The sequence below is a fragment of the Kogia breviceps genome, chromosome 4 (genome assembly GCF_026419965.1).
Source record: "Kogia breviceps isolate mKogBre1 chromosome 4, mKogBre1 haplotype 1, whole genome shotgun sequence".
In the NCBI taxonomy this organism is placed as follows: Eukaryota; Metazoa; Chordata; class Mammalia; order Artiodactyla; family Physeteridae; genus Kogia; species Kogia breviceps.
Genome location: NC_081313.1, coordinates 59,733,188 through 59,749,538, shown reverse-complemented (window position 1 = coordinate 59,749,538; position 16,351 = coordinate 59,733,188). Strand labels below are relative to the sequence as shown.

General features: G+C 44.3%; 1 protein-coding gene across 1 annotated transcript in view; it reads right to left on the bottom strand.

Moving 5' to 3' along the window:
* SV2C (synaptic vesicle glycoprotein 2C) overlaps positions 1 to 16,351 on the bottom strand; it is a 243,747-nt gene that overhangs the window by 111,308 nt on the left and 116,088 nt on the right. The window contains exon 3 of the mRNA XM_059061385.2: positions 5,148 to 5,328. Coding sequence (XP_058917368.1) covers positions 5,148 to 5,328 — 181 coding nt within the window. The remainder of the gene's footprint in view (positions 1 to 5,147; positions 5,329 to 16,351) is intronic.

Sequence of the window (16,351 nt, the reverse complement as noted above, 5' to 3'; positions counted from 1 at the left end):
CTGGACATATTTATGTTTCTAAGAAAATATACTCATGACTTAGTGTGGTGAATTAAAACGAAAGCACATCTATCACAAACCCAGGTAGACCTCAGGTTAAAACAAGAGGTCCTTCCAGGCTCCTTTATATGCAGAACAGGAATATAACAGAGTGCTACTAATGATGCCTCAGCAACAAGATAAGATAGAGCAAGGGGAAGCCTGTGGCATTTGCAAAAAATCAACACAAAGGTGTTTTAACTTTGGATTCAGAATGCACAGTTTACTTGTTTACAGAGTGGCTAGTTCAAAGGACTTCATTGCAACTTAAGTCCTGGCTGTGTCATTCCTGGTTCCATCACTGAACCTTAATCTATAAAATGAAGGGTTTGGACTGTGACCCAGAAATTCTCTTTCTCCTCTGAAATGCCCAGTGTGTGGAACTGGTGGACAGGCACTATACCAACGTGGAGATTCTGCCAGTTGCTTTGTCTCTTCCAAGTATGCATTCTGGAACTGGGAAATAACCATCTTGCGGTCCCTACTGGACCCACTGTGCGATGGACCTGAGCTCAGACTCCATTGATAACCTGACATCCGTAAGTCCCTACCCTGACTAGTGGACCACAGTGACATTTTGAGTCTCCTGGAATTAATGTCAGTTCAGAGCCAGTGCCTAGTAAGCCCTGAAAAGTCTGAGGATTTCCTTTTTCCTCAGGCAGTTGCCCTGGTAAAAGGCTATAGGTCCTTTTGGGGAAGGCTGGGAAAAAGATAAGCAGTATAAACTTTCAGCAATGTACCAGGGTCCTTCCACCAGGAGACCCAGTCTCCCCTTCATTCAAGGGGTTCTGGGTCTGTAAATGGGCTCAAGTCTGGGCATTGACTGAGGGGCCATGCCTCTCTGTTTTTATGATGCAAATTAAACTTCTGGTCACTTGATCTAGAACTCTTCCCCTTATATAGATCAAGTAAGACTTTAGTAAATTTCCTATCTATTTCATTTCTAGGAACACCATGGCCATAGGTCTGTGCCGGTCAGATTATTCCACTGCTGTCCTGACTGGTGTCCTTTACAGTAACCTCGCCCACCTTGCCTTGAGCAATTAAGCAGCAAAGAGCAGACAGACCTACCTTGTCAATCTCTGCCCTCTTGGAATCCACATGCTGGTGGAGGAAAGAAATAAACACACAAGAAGCAAATGTTTTGGGGCATCAATCAGTGCTACCAAGAAGACCTACCAAGGCACTGTGGTGAGAGTGACCGGGAGGGGTGGTCTCAGGATGGCCTGTCTGAGGTCGTGAGTGCTGAGGGCTCAGGGAGAAGATCCTACGAAGCAGAAAGGATGGCAAGATTGACACTCCTGGGAAATGTGTGGAGCGGTGCAGGGTCTGAGCACCAGAGGCTCATGACAGAAAAATTCCTGACATTCTAAAAACTTATTTCCTTGGTCATCTAGTTTTCCTCAATTCAAAACCAGATCAGATGTGGATGGAGGGAGCTGCCTAGTAAACAGAAATAACAAGATCTCTTATTTATTTATTTATTTTTGTGGGAAAGTTTGATTTTTTCCATATAATGCTTTTTTTTTTAAACTTCTTTATTGGAGTATAATTGCTTTACAATGGTGTGTTAGCTTCTGCTGTATAAGAAGGTGAATCAGCTATATGTATACATATATCCCCATATCTCCTCCCTCTTGTGTCTCCCTCCCACCCTCCCTATCCCACCCCTCTAGGTGGTCACAAAGCAGGGAGCTGATCTCCCTGTGCTATGCGGTGGCTTCCCACTAGCTATCGATTTTACATTTGGTAGTGTACCTATGTTAAGATCTCTTATTTAAGGTCTCCAGGATCAAAGTCTTAATTCTTTGGCTTGAGTTTTAATTAAGAATGTTTAAATAAAAAGCGACTGTGTCAAACTTCAGCTGCTTATGTACTCAGTGCGTAAGTAATGGGTGTAAGGAGGGTTTAAACACTCCAGGCCTTTAAAAGCAAGAAGAACCTTCAAGTGGAAAACGGTTTTTCATTCACAATTTTGTCATTGTTTTCTCCTTCTTCTGTGAGTCTCCCACGCCCCTTGCTGTTGCCTCTCTTAGGGCACTGATGAGTTCTTAGCAGGTGGCGAATGGGAGGGCTGTCTGTGTGTCTTCCCTCTACAACTAGATGGGAAGCATCTGGGGGCCAGGTCTCATCTATATCCGTGAAAGGTCCCCGGTGGTTTCAGGGGTAGAGCAGGTGTGAAACTGTTTTTTTTTTTTTTTGAGTTGAATTTGAATAGAATTGGAGAAAATAGAGACTCAGCTGAGACTTCCCTGAGATTCACAGACAGGGTGTCCAGATGAACCTTAGCTGCTGAGAAAACCCCTCTGTCATCAGGGTAGCACTCCACATGTTACGAGTAGGTAACAAGACCCAGAAACTCAGCCAAGGAAGAGAGATGGCTTTCTTCATTTCCCTTAACAACTGCATTTCTCAGGTCTCCTCAGCTGCTGGATCCCACAAGGTTCTGGGTGTTTTGGTGAGTAAGCTCACATCACTCCCCTCAGTCCCACCCCCAGCCTAGGGAATCTCCATCTATTCTGGAAAGCAGGGATGCTCCATTTTACTCGCCTGTTTCCTCCCAAGTCTTTGCCCGTGATTAGTCTTTTCTGTTTCCCTCGTGGGCGAGACTTGAAATTGCAAAGTCAGAAAGAGGCCTCTTTTCCCCTCTCCCTGTGCTGTCACTCTGTGGCCAGGAGCACAGGACAGCTTAGCTGAATGAATGGGAGGAAGAACAAAGAAAGAGCAGGAATGCCAAACGGGGTGGGGGTGGGGGGGGTGTTTCTAGACATTATCCCGCATTTCCTTCCCTACCCTGTACTTGAACACATTATCTCACTTGATCTTCATACTCCAAGGTAGGATGTGAAGTACCATTATCTCTCTTTTCCAAAAGATGAAGCAGGTTGGAGAGCCAGAGGGACTTTCCCAAGGTCTCACAGTAAAGGGCAGGGATAGGGTGGACTTGGGTTTCTGGACTCCCAATCCTGTGCCAACTTTGCAAAGGCACACAGTGCATTAGCCTCTGGTAGCACAATTTACAGAGCCTAACTGAGTTAGCAATACACAGTCTGTGCTTTGCCAGGTAAATTATCTTATTTAGAGGTCTGCAGCCCTGAGCTGCTGGCTGAAGAATGATTTGTCTGCAATAGAGAAGAGGATGATGTCATGAATATACTCAAGCAGTCTCTGTCTCTGTACTGCCCTTGATCTGGCTTCTGGACAGTCCCTTAGTCTGGAGTATTTTGCAGCCACCAGAGTGTTCCTTTTCTCTGCAGTCAACTGGGTTGACCATGTCATCATCCAGACTGGCAACTAAAATTGCCATAATAATTTGACCACAGTTGGGTACTTTTGAGTCTGTGGATATCATCGACATTTCCTGGATAAGATTGTGAATGGAAAGGACTGGAAAGTTCAGAACTTAGGCTATTAGTCTTCTCCTGACAGGCTAGTGGTAGTATGTAAGTAAAAGAAAGCAAAAGGAAGCTTTCCTGGTAGCAAGAATGTCTTATGCTATGGACCCTGAGAAGGGCTGAAAACAAGTAGCCCCAAATAACACCTGTTCTTCCTCAGGTATCTCAATTCAGTCAGCATTAGATGTGGGGCAGCTCCTTGAATCCATGATCCAAATACCTCCCCAAGGATGACGTATGTAGCCAGTCTCACACAGAGCCCTGCGCACCAAAGGTCCCCTCTGTTAAGGAAAGGCCCTCTTTCCCCATCAATACAAAGCAAATGATTGATTCTGATCATTTTTCTCCAAGGAAAATATATTATCACTCTTTCCCAAACTTTCCAACTCTCTTGGTTTACTGGAGTGTCCTCACTCTAAGGAAATCGCCTGAAATTTGTGCAACTTAGTCACGTATTTGCAAAGTGCCCACTGTGTGTAGAATGTAGCACAGGAGAGGCTATAAGAAGACAAAAAAGAACATCAGAAAAATCTGTGGATAATCCTCCAATCTCAATATGTGCACAAATCTTGTAGCAGAAAATGATATAAAAAAGTAACAATGTTTTGAGTGAATTATAAAAGTGACCCATTGGTCTGCATGGGTAAATCTCTGTACTCGTGAAATAACCCACTTACACAGTCTTTCCCTTTGATGCCTTATATTCCTACTAATCTTAGCTCTGATTTAAAGTACTACTATATGTAATTAGGAGAGATGGGTTGCAGTTTTCTGATCTTCTCTTTGGGCAAAACTGTGCTTTGCTGTGTGGGTACCGCCATCATCAACCACCATAACTGATCTGCTTCTCAAATTCATAACCAAGCACTGCCTCCTGCCCTTTCTTCATGCATTTTTATTTCATTTTATATTATTCCTATAGATTCATCTTATGCTAGACCTCTCAGAAAGAAAGTCTCTAATGAAAACAAAGTACTCAGACATGAATCAGAAATTTTATATTTTCACTATTTTTTTCTTATCAAAGCAGAGTTTCTTGGATCTCCTAATTGAGCTACTGGGTTTTCCTAAGCTGTGGATTCACTTAGTCTGGTAATAAATGCTTCGAGTTCTTTAACGAAAATAACTACATAATTAACTATACTATGCCATTGCACTTGGCAATAGCACAACTCCTGTTAATTAAACAAAAGTCAGGAACTTACAAAAAGAACCTACTGCATCTCAAGAAGCAGGCTTTCTACCTAGTTAAATATGCTGTTAACATAGATCAATAAAACTACATTTACTTGAGACATGCTCATGCTGGATTTAAAAGGATACTTGAATGGTTTGAACCTTTAATTCATAACATATAAGGCCAGAGCTATTTCTTGCTTAAATTAAATTTTCAGAAAAAAGAATACATTTATGAATGCTCACTGCCATCGAAACAGCATTCCTTTGAAAACAATACCCATTTCCTAGACATAAAACACTAAAAGAATCAGCCAGGGGAACAAAGATGTGTGTTCCCTTCTCTTCTGGATTTAAAGGTTGATAATTATATTTCTAAGAACCAGCATTATGGGCTCCTAAGGCTGACACAAAGATGGGAAAGGAGATGCATTAAGGGATAATTTCTTGGTAGTGAGGACCTCTAGAAAGCATGCACATTATGTTTTTATGTAGAATAAACACATTACTATAAAATATGAAGAAGAAAAACCTTACCCGAATCCAGAAAGTAAGCGACAGAAGAGAAAGAAGCCATAACCTTGGACAAATGAAGAAAGGAAGGCAAAGAATCCGTTGATAGACATGCAAATCAGAAGAGACTGCTTCCTTCCCACTTTGTCTGCCAGTCCTCCCCAGAAGAATGCCCCCACCATCATCCCGAGGTACACTATGCTGCCTGCAACACACAGAAAACAAAGAAACACATCAGAGACTGGGAGTAAGCGACACATGTAACAGCAAGTGAACAAGGGACAAGATACATTCCAGAATTTTACATGGGAAAAAAAATTCCTTTAATAACCGATCCTTCGGGACACACAGATCAGCTTTCAAGTTGGAAAAGCAAGCTCTGTGGGCTACCTTTGGCTGCCACGGCCAGTGGCAAGGGCAAAAGACGAAACAGTCACATTCTCACCAGCCTTGTGGGGACGGGTACCCAGTGGGCAAGCATAAGGAGGAGTCTCCACACAGAACAATCCTGCAGTTTGACTCATGGCTGTGTCACCTTTGGTCCGAATGCCCAGCTTAGCGTCGCAACACGGCCAAGATTGGAGACTGAGTCAAGGGCTCCCGGGTCAAAGCGGATCCCCCCTCAGTGTCCCTCTTGGCATCACTGAGTATACAGTTGAATTTTCTAATTCACTTGCTTCTTCTAAAAAACCAAGCCCTCATAAACTCTGTCCAGAATCTTCTGCAGGATGAAATAATATAAGGTGTGGCAAATGTTACTTCCGGGAGGTTTCTAAAAGGGTGTGCAATGTCTAGGGGAAATGGTATCATTAATAAATGAAAGTTTGGCTTTAAAAAAGCTGCCGGGGGCTTCCCTGGTGGCGCAGCGGTTGAGAGTCCGCCTGCCGATGCAGGGGACGCGGGTTCGTGCCCCGGTCCGGGAGGATCCCACGTGCCGCGGAGCGGCTGGGCCCGTGAGCCATGGCCGCTGAGCCTGCGCGTCCAGAGCCTGTGCTCCGCAACGGGAGAGGCCACAACAGTGAGAGGCCCGCATATCACAAAAAAATAAATAAAGATAAAAGCTGCCATATTTTATCCATTTCTACTTTTTCCTTTGCTTCACCAAAGCACCATTTGACTAGTCCCTTCTCAAAGGCATGTTCAAGATACTCAGCAGCATCTGAGTCACAAGCTAAAAAACGGTGCTTTAATTATTGCTTTAGATTAGTTAGGGAAATATTCTACTTAAACATTCACCAGAAATCGTTTGCTTAACAGAGTTCATGAATTAATATGAGACCCAGAAGGAGAACATTTGGCAAAGTCTGCAGATGCTGCTTTGCAGATAGCCGAGTACAGACAACTACAGTGAATGGCGAATGTTGGGGCAATTATACAATAAGACAAAACAGAAGCTGTTTTTAATTTAGACGGGGGTACTGCAAAGAGGTGGGTGGTCATCCTTTGCCTGGCTGGGGGTGGCATATTTTTCTCTGTACTATGGCGCTGACCGTGCACAGATCATCCTTCTCAATAAAGAGATTACTCATACCATGAGGCCCAATGCATGTCCAGAAGACAATTTAAAGAATGTATCAGGGGCTTCCCTGGTGGCGCAGTGGTTGAGAGTCCACCTGCCGATGCAGGGGACACGGGTTCGTGCCCCAGTCTGGGAAGATCCCACATGCAGCGGAGCGGCTGGGCCCGTGAGCCGTGGCCGCTGAGCCTACGCGTCCAGAGCCTGTGCTCTGCAACAGGAGAGGCCACAGCAGTGAGAGGCCCGCATATCGCAAAAAAAAAAAAAAAAGAATGTATCAGCACAAGGCAAAGGACTCCCCGAAGCAGACAGATTCACCCAGGGAAATGCATATGCAGCATATCTCTTATTTATAGCCTAAGAGGCTTGAGTTTGCCACTCATGCCTCTCAGAAGAATAATCAGTAGCTAAGCTGCTTTATGATAATGTCTGTCTTTAAAAATGCCTACAAATCAGAAAGTGAGCTCCATCCATCAGGAGGAGTGGCCCGTGGCTTCTGTCGTCAAAAGACTTGGGAATCGGGCTTCCCTGGTGGCGCAGTGGTTGAGAATCCGCCTGCCGATGCAGGAGACACGGGTTCGTGCCCTGGTCCGGGAAGATCCCACATGCCGCGGAGCAACTAAGCCCGTGCGCCATGGCCGCTGAGCCTGCACGTCCGGAGCCTGTGCTCTGCAACGGGAGAGGCCACAACAGTGAGAGGCCCGCATACCGAAAAAAAAAAAAAAAAAAAAAAAGACTTGGGAATCTTCCTTGTAGCTCCAGCCCCAGGAACAAAAAATGCTCCCTAGCACTTGGGGAACCTTTGCCAGTTCTACACGTTTGCATGAATTAACATCACGACCACCCTTTGAGGTTAATACTCTGGGAGCACGGTTCACTGGTAGGGAAGCTGAGGTACAGGGAAATTAATGATTTGACCACAGAAAAGTGAGTGGCAACTACCATCCCAGTCCGACAGCAGCTCTTTGTACAATGTGCTTATCACTCCTTTAGCCATCCTGGCTGCCCTCCTGTGAAAACATCCCAGTTTGTCCAGGCTCCTATGTGGCAGTAACATCTAAACCTGAAAGCAGTACCTCAAATGTCTCTGAGGTGCCTTCTCCCTGGGTACCACCCTCACAGAATTAAGAGTTAAGCCTGGGGTAGCAGAAAAGGATAGACGGGAGCTAGGGGGGAATGCTGCTTCGCCCCCCCTGAGCACGTGGCAAGGGATGTGCTACTCATTCTCAGATATTCCAGATGGACACGTTCCCGACTCTTGGTCGGGGAGGTAAGGGAGTTGATGCTGCAAACAGCTGAGTGGTGCCAGAGCAGAAATGAAAATCCAGTCGCTTGCTAGAAAGAATAGGCTCCTGTGCTATGTTCCAAAGGAAGTACTATAACTCCCTGGCTTTTCTGGTGCAGGAGGGGTGATGCTGCTGCTGGCCAGGTCTCCATATCCTGTCATCGCCTTCTTCTGGGCAGTCACCTGCAGCCGTGTCATTGCTAAGCCAGATCAGAGCTTTACGAAGTGATGATTCCAGCGCTTTAAGGGCTCATAACTGGATGCCACCTTTCCCTCACCCAGCAGTAGCATGAGGACACAGCCCCACCCTGGGAGCTTCTTAAACCTCAGAGGTAGTAAACGCTGAGAGAGCTGAGCTTGCCCTTGACTCCTGTGTTGGAGATGGCTTAGTGACTTGACAAGGGGCAGAAAACCCTCATTTATTATTAGCACCTTGTACTTAAGCCACTTGAAAATAAAATTTAGGGCTTCCCTGGTGGCGCAGTGGTTGAGAGTCCGCCTGCCGATGCAGGGGACACGGGTTCGTGCCCCGGTCCGGGAAGATCCCACGTGCCGCGGAGCGGCTGGGCCCGTGAGCCATGGCCGCGGAGCCTGTGCTCCGCAGCGGGAGAGGCCACAACAGTGAGAGGCCCGCGAATCGCAAAAAAAAAAAAAAAAAAAAAAAAAAAAGAAAATAAAATTTAAAGATAATACTTATGAAGAGTTTTAATATATAAAAGAGTAAAATAAAAATGGCCCATCATTCAATTCCCCCATATGTGTGTGTGTGTATGTGTATATATATATATATATATATATATATATATATATATATATCTCCCCAATATGCCTACATAGCCAATAATTCAAGCCACATAGAAATGTATAAAATGAAAATGAAAGTCTTCTCCCCCACCCTGAACTTCTCCCTAAAGGTAACTACTGTCAAAATTTTTTCTAATTCTTCCAGAAAGCTTATACATATATAAAATTGGATACCCTACAGGAATTGCCTGTTAAATACAGTTTCTCTTTTCCTATGTAGTGTTTACCTTTTCTTGTGTTTAGGATTTCTAAACTAAGCAAACCAGAAATAAATCTCCATCAGAATTTTAATTACTTCTTCAAAATACATTTCATATGTTTCAGAAAAGCGTTCACCATCAGCAAATAGGGGAAAACCAAACAGTTATTTCTCCCATCGTTATTATTTCCATGCCTAAAATAAATACACCCAATCTCCCTAAAAAGCAAGTCTATTAAATTTAATTTTAAAGAATTTATTGAGCACCCGCTACGCATGACTTTCCCTGAAGTGCTAGAAATACAGGGGTTTATAAGTCATGATCCCTGACCTTAGGGAAGGGAAAAGTTAGCAACCCTTCGTCTGATGCCTACTCTAAGCCAGGAGAGAAGCGAAACAGTTTCAAGCCCATTATTTCACACGACACGTCCCACAGCCCCACTGAACAGGGCCAATAGAGAGCAGGGCAGAACCTTCCATGGCCTCCTGGGGACACACGATCAAGACAGAACAGTGCACTCAGGAACCTGGGCTCCAAGTCCCTGAACTCCCTTTCTGCTCCATCAGGACGGCTTAAGGAGCTCATAATTCAGGGAGGGAGACACAGGCCCATAAGAGAATGAGCCCAGCTGTGAAGCGTGTGCTCCAATGGAGGCGTAACTGGCAGCAGAGGCCTGGGAGGTGGCTGCTAATTCTGACTGTGGCCTCTGAAGAGGCTTTGCTGAGAAGGGAACATCTGAGAGAATTCTGAAGGGTAAGAAACATTTCAAAGTAGTGTTAAATTCCTCCACAACTGACAGGTTTAGAAAAAAAATAGTATCAAGCTGTATCTCACTTCAACTCTGGCTAAAAATACGTTTCAGATCCAAACATAATAACCTTTTGTGCCTACATGGGATTACTACTGGTAATTAGACTCTTCCACTGGGCATGCGATGGAGAGAATTAAGCCTACCGAATAGCTTATTTGAGACAAACAGCTGAATGAGAAAATTCATTTTTTCATCATGTAATCTGATTAAAACCAAACCATTGAATGTTGGCAAAGTCACGATGTGAATAAAAGTGGAAACACTCTGGATCCCTGCCCCCCTTTTTTTTTTCATGTTTCCATTTTGTCTTCACCATGTTGTGATAGGGAGTCCTTGAAAACTGAGAGCAGGGATAAGCTCTTAACATGGACCAGGGGCTTCCCTGGTGGCGCACTGGTTGGGAGTCCGCCTGCCGATGCAGGGGACGTGAGTTCGTGCCCCGGTCCGGGAGGATCCCACATGCCGCGGAGCGGCTGCACCCGCGCGCTGAGCCTGCGCGTCCGGAGCCTGTGCTCCGCGGCGGGAGGGGCCACGGAGGTGGGAGGCCCGCGTACCACAAAAAAAAAACCAAAAAAAAAACATGGACCAAGCCTTCTCTGTTCTCGTCTCTTCATGATGCTGCTGATGGTCAGAATTTTAAAAGATTTTAGTCCAAAGTCCCTTATTTTACAGGGGGGAAAACTGAGGTTGAGAGAAGCCAGTACTTGAAATCAGGTCTTCTAGATCCTCGTTCCTCAGAGTATGACCCCTGCACCAGCAGCACTGGCATCCTGGGGAGAACTTGCTAGAAATGCAGACTCTAAGGCTCCACCCTGGACCTACAGACTCAGAATCTGCATTTGAACAAGGTTCCCAAGTGATCTGTGTGCATTTTAGAATTTGAAAGCACTTTTTAGGCTGGCGTGCTCTAACCACCCCCCCCCCTTTTTTTTTTTACTTAAAGTTTGTATTTGTCTAATACATATTTGAGGCGGGGGGAGATGCAGGCTACAGAATATTTAATTCCAAAGACACAGAACAAGCAAGGTCTCCCTACATGAGCTGGAGATCTCCTAAAGGCAAGCAGAAACTCTGTGCTTCTCCTAGGACCTGCTTTCCTTACACCAGCTAGAGGCAGACCTCCAGTGCAGAGAGAGGCCAGGCTGCGATTCTCAGATCCTTTCATGAATCTAATGAAGACTTTAATTCAGCTGGGCTGTCAGGAAGTTGAGCTTGGCCTGAGAAATAAATGTGACCTGAAACTCACTCTCTTCCTACCACAGCTGGGGCTCAGGACACCCTTGGCCAGCCAGCCTCTCGGTCCAGGTTCCTCAGAAGACAGAAAGAGGCCTCGAGCATCACTTCCCCATTAAGGGATTTTCTAACATGGGAGCTGATTCCATTTTATTTAATCGTACCCTTATTTCCCCTGACAAATATCACATTTCCATTTCTGTCTCCTTGCTAAGCTGCTTTTGATTCTTTCTGACAATCCCTAAGGGGGCACACATCTTTTCCCTGTAGGATTTTAAACCACATTTAAACTAAACAGAACAATTTTAACAAATAGAATAGAGTGTTTTTTCTCATAATAATTTTAGCCAATAGTTTTTTTAAAAAATTGTTTTAAGCACTTCAGTTATCTGTGGCTAATGCATTATCCTATAATTCATCCCACCATTTATTTACAGATTGATTTTCAATAAAAAAACATTCCGTGATAGTGTTCTGAATTCAATGTTAAATAATCTCCATGTGGCAATGCTCACACTCACCTTTTATAAGGGGATTTTCTTAGGTTAAAATAAAATTTTAAGTCAAAAATAAATCTTTAAGAATAACAATGACAGTTCTGGAGATGGCTGTTGAAAAGAATAATATAATATCATCTATCATATTCACAGGATTGAGAAAAAATGCTTTATTTCCTAAATCATGATCATTATTTTTTAGATATTACACAAGAGGCAGGTGCATTTATTGTCCCAAAGATAGGGTTTTCTACCATCAGCTTGTGTTATACCCATAGTAGAAACCTACTTAGCCAATTCTTACTTAACCAACTCAATGGATTAACCAACACTCCCACAAACACACTGAGAATTATTTACCATCTTCCCTCTGCTTCCAATAAGTGCTTTAGGCTTACTGGGCTTATATCCAACCTGCTTATGTGAGTTCTGCTCTTATTAGTTATGTATCCAATTAAACATCAGTCACATAAATAATGAGATACGAGTGTGAAAGGAATGGGAGCTACTCCTATGAAAACGGACTTAAGAAAGACTTGGGTGGGACTTCCCTGTGGCGCAGTGGTTAAGAATCTGCCTTCCAATGCAGGGGACATGGGTTTGAACCCTGGTCCAGGAAGATCTCACATGCTATGGAGCAACTAAGCCTGTGCACCACAACTACTGAGCCTGCACTCTAGAGCCCGTGAGCCACAACTACTGAGCCCACATGCCACAACTACTGAAGGTCGCGTTTCCTAGAGCCCGTGCTCTGCAACAAGAGAAGCCACCGCAATGAGAAGCCTGTGCACCACAATAAAGATTAGCCCCCACTCGCCCCAACTACAGAAAGCCCACGCTCAGCAACGAAGACCCAATGCAGCCAAAAATAAATAAATAAATTTATTTAAAAAAAAAAAAAAGAAAGACTTGGGGAAGATGAGTTACAAAAGTATATACTTAATACACTTATTAAATAAATGTCTTAAACATCTGTATACTAAATAAATAGTAAATAAATAGTAAATAACATTTATTAAATTATATTAAATAAATTACATTAAATAAAATTTATTAAATAAATGTGAGCAACCCAACTCTAGAAGACCAAGAAAAATCATAAAGATCAAAGATTCTGTGCTTAGATGGTGGCATATTAAAGAAATTAAAACTGAAAATCAAAGCCACATGTTGGCTATGGAGATTCGGGAAAGACAATGGGGTACTTCAGCTTTGAAGCTCCCTATTCAAAGGGCGTCTTTGCTCCTGCACTAGAAGAGGGTCGAATGAATACAACAAGCCCATATGTTAAAACACAGTGCTTAAGTCCCTACACTTACGTTGCATGGTTTCCTGCTTTTACCAACTTTTCCATTTATTGACCAATTGCCAGTCTGGATTTAATTACATAATGGGGTGTCTACCTTGCCTCAGAGGACCCCTGAAGACATGCTTTGTGCTTAAAGAAATCAGGTTTGCATAGCCACTGGAAGAGTCAACAATTACCCACCAAGTGGTGTATCTTATCACTAAAGGCAACACTAAAACAGCATCTCCTTAAGATCAGCTGAAGCACCCACAATCTTCCTTTCCTCCATTTCCTCAAAGATTCCTTTTTTTCCCCACTGTGTACCGGAAAAATCCCTGGAATGAGGGCCAAGATAACCAGGACTAGTTCTAGTCTCCCTAGAACTAGGTGTGAGCTGTCAGGCTAGTCTTTCAGCTTCCTGTGTCAAATGGTAGGTGATGGTCAGCCCCATAAAACTGAGCCAGCCTCTCTCTTCTGTCTGTCTGGGGGAGGAGGGGGACCTATCTCCCTTGCTGGCCTCTTTTGGATCCTCCCCACCCACCCACTGATGTGGAAGCTTTCACAGCTTTCAGCAGCTTTCATAGCTGCTGCCCTACGGTCTCTGCTCCTGGACCCCCAAAATGGTGAGCTATGAGTGTGGCCGTCCCCTGGCCAGATCCTACTGCAGCTTGTAAGAGGCTGAATCCAGGGACCACTGTGCCTCCCCACCTGTCCTTGCACCCACTCAGTTCAAAGAAGGCTGCAGCATCTTCCTCATTATCTACAACTTGCTATTTCTCTTTCTTACTGTTTTCAAATTATGTACTTGAATTAGAAATGATAACATAAAATCTCAAGTTCAGTATTTATTCTATCGGATTCTTCCATTGAATGTGCTGAGAAGTGGACCCATTATTAAAGAAATAGGGGTTGAGACGGGGGAAGCAGAAAAACTTTTTTGTTGTTGTTTTTTAACCAAATGCAGTATCATTCATCTTCATTCCACTACTGTTGACCACTCTGAACTTTGCATCAAGCAGCAAATAGTTAAGAGCCCAGGCTCTTGAAACACACGGACTAGATATGAATTTTTGCTTTACCATTTACTAGTTGTTTGATCCTGGGTAAGTTGCTTTATTTCTTTATGCCTCAATTTTCTCCTCTGTATAATGGGGTTAATAGGAATATCCTCTCAGAGGGTCTTTTTTTTTTTTTTTTTTTGCGGTACACGAGCCTCTCACCGTTGTGGCCTCTCCCATTGTGGAGCACAGGCTCCGGATGCGCAGGCTCAGTGGCCATAGCTCACGGGCCCAGCCGCTCCGCGGCATGTGGGATCTTCCCGGACCGGGGCAACAACCCATGTCCCCTGCATCGGCAGGCGGACTCTCAACCACTGCGCCACCAGGGAAGCCCCTCTCACCGGGTCTTTGAGGGATTAAATGGGTTAAAGCACTAAGCACTGTCTGAAACACAGTTGTTCAATAAAGAAACAACAACTAATATAACTATTGGTGTGAGGGAAAGAGAGAAAAGGGAAGAACAAAATGGTGATGGAAAACAGGCAACCGGAAAAAGGGGAGGGGCTCTGGAGTAGTGTAGAAGTAAAATGACAGATTTTGGCCTCCCTCATCTCAAGTTCTGAATAGAAGCCACCTGAAACAGCTCTGGAAGTGTAATCTAATTTTTTAAATCTTAAAGACTTATTCTGGGCTTCCCTGGTGGCGCAGTGGTTGAGAATCCGCCTGCCGATGCAGGGGACACGGGTTCGTGCCCCGGTCCGGGAAGATCCCACATGCCACGGAGCGGCTGGGCCCGTGAGCCATGGCCGCTGAGCCTGCGCGTCCGGAGCCTGTGCTCCGCAATGGGAGAGGCCACAACAGAGAGAGGCCCGCTTACCGCAAAAAAAAAAAAAAAAAAAAAGACTTATTCTTTTGCAACTTGAAACTATTTAAGTAAATAATCAATACAATACGCTTCTCCTAAAACCAACCCCTGAGTTTTTCCAATTACTACTATTTTTACTAGCCACAGGTAAGGGCCATTGTGTGTTCAAATGCATCTGTGGACTTTCTGAAAATCAAAATAAAAGTAAAGAAAGTACTAATATCAAAGGCACATGGACAAGAGAAAAAAACCAAAACTCTAATTTGCAATAGAGAACGTTTGCAACAAAAGTCAGCTCACCTTTGCCAGAAGGAACTATAAATATCAGGCACAGTCTACAGCACATCTCTGACTTTACATTTGGAAAGTCTGACATTTAAGTCTGTCGGTCCAGGCAGAGACTGTTGTAGCTGCTTGTGTAGGCAGGTAATGCCATATCAAAGATAATTACCACTTGTTGTTTAAGTCCACCTGGGCACCAAACAGCCTACAAAGGCCCAAGGACACATCCACTGAATTCATGAGCCAAATGCAGAAGGACAGTCTTGAAAAGAAAGCCCAATCTATTTTCTAAAATCTTTCCTCAAATGGCCAGTATACAGCATGCTCACTGGATAGGGAAAGAGATATTTAAATATTTTTGCATAAAAAATATTTTCTCATGTATGGCTCTGCAGTCCCCTAAAAGGGCAATTACAGCCCCCTTCGTTTGCAAAGCAATAAAGAAACAAGTCTTGGGAATTAAGAGCATTACAGCAAGTCACTTTGTGGTGTGCCATGGATATCACACATCAGTTCCACACCAGTGGGATCCCTGTCTCCGCAGACTTCCGCCACTCCCAGGCCTGTGCTAAGGGAGAGAGGTAATTAACTGAGCCCTTTCTTCAATAACCCATCACTGAGCCAACCAATGAAGCAGGTGATCATTCATTCCACAGCTCTTAGTTGAGCTCCTGTGGAAAGCCAGGAGTCTCGAATGGTATGAGGAAAGGGGAGGGAGGAGAGGTCCACAAACAGGGAAGGGACAAGGCCCCCCCTCTCAGCAGCTCACAGCCATGGGTGGTGGTTTCAGACCATGGCTGCACATCAGACTATCTGGGAGCTTGAGGGAAAAGAACACTCATGCCTGGGCCATACCCAGAGATTCTGGTTCTGGGGTAGGGCTTAGGCAACTGTACTTTTAAAAAACTCTCCAAACTATTCTAATATGAAGCCCTGGGCTCTGAACCTTTGGTTTCCTGGGAGATTAAAAACATGCAAAAAATTAATTACCATTAAATGAAACACATGCTATAATTAAGGTGAGTACATTATGCTTAAGGGGGAAAAGGAAGGAGAGACTTAATTAATTCCAGGGAATCTGGAAAGCTCCCCATAGAAGGTAATGGTGGATCATGCTGAGTTTTGAACAATGAAAAAGAATTCTCCGAGTAAGAGGGGAAAATTCCAGGGGAGGGAAGAAGATTAAGTTCAAAGTTCTGAAGGTGTGTCAAAGCACAGCACACTAAGGGGACTCTAGGTGGTTCAGGATGGATGGACTGCAGAATCCATGTGCAGAGGAGAGTGTGGCGAGAGATGAGGCCAGAAGACACGTTGAAGTCCACCCAAAGAGGTGGCCTTTATCCTCTGGGAAACTCAAAAACATACTGGACATCAACCACACCTGAAAAGATCATTTCAGCAGCACTGTGGAGGATAAACTGCACCGGGGAAAGAGAGAGGAGAGGGGAG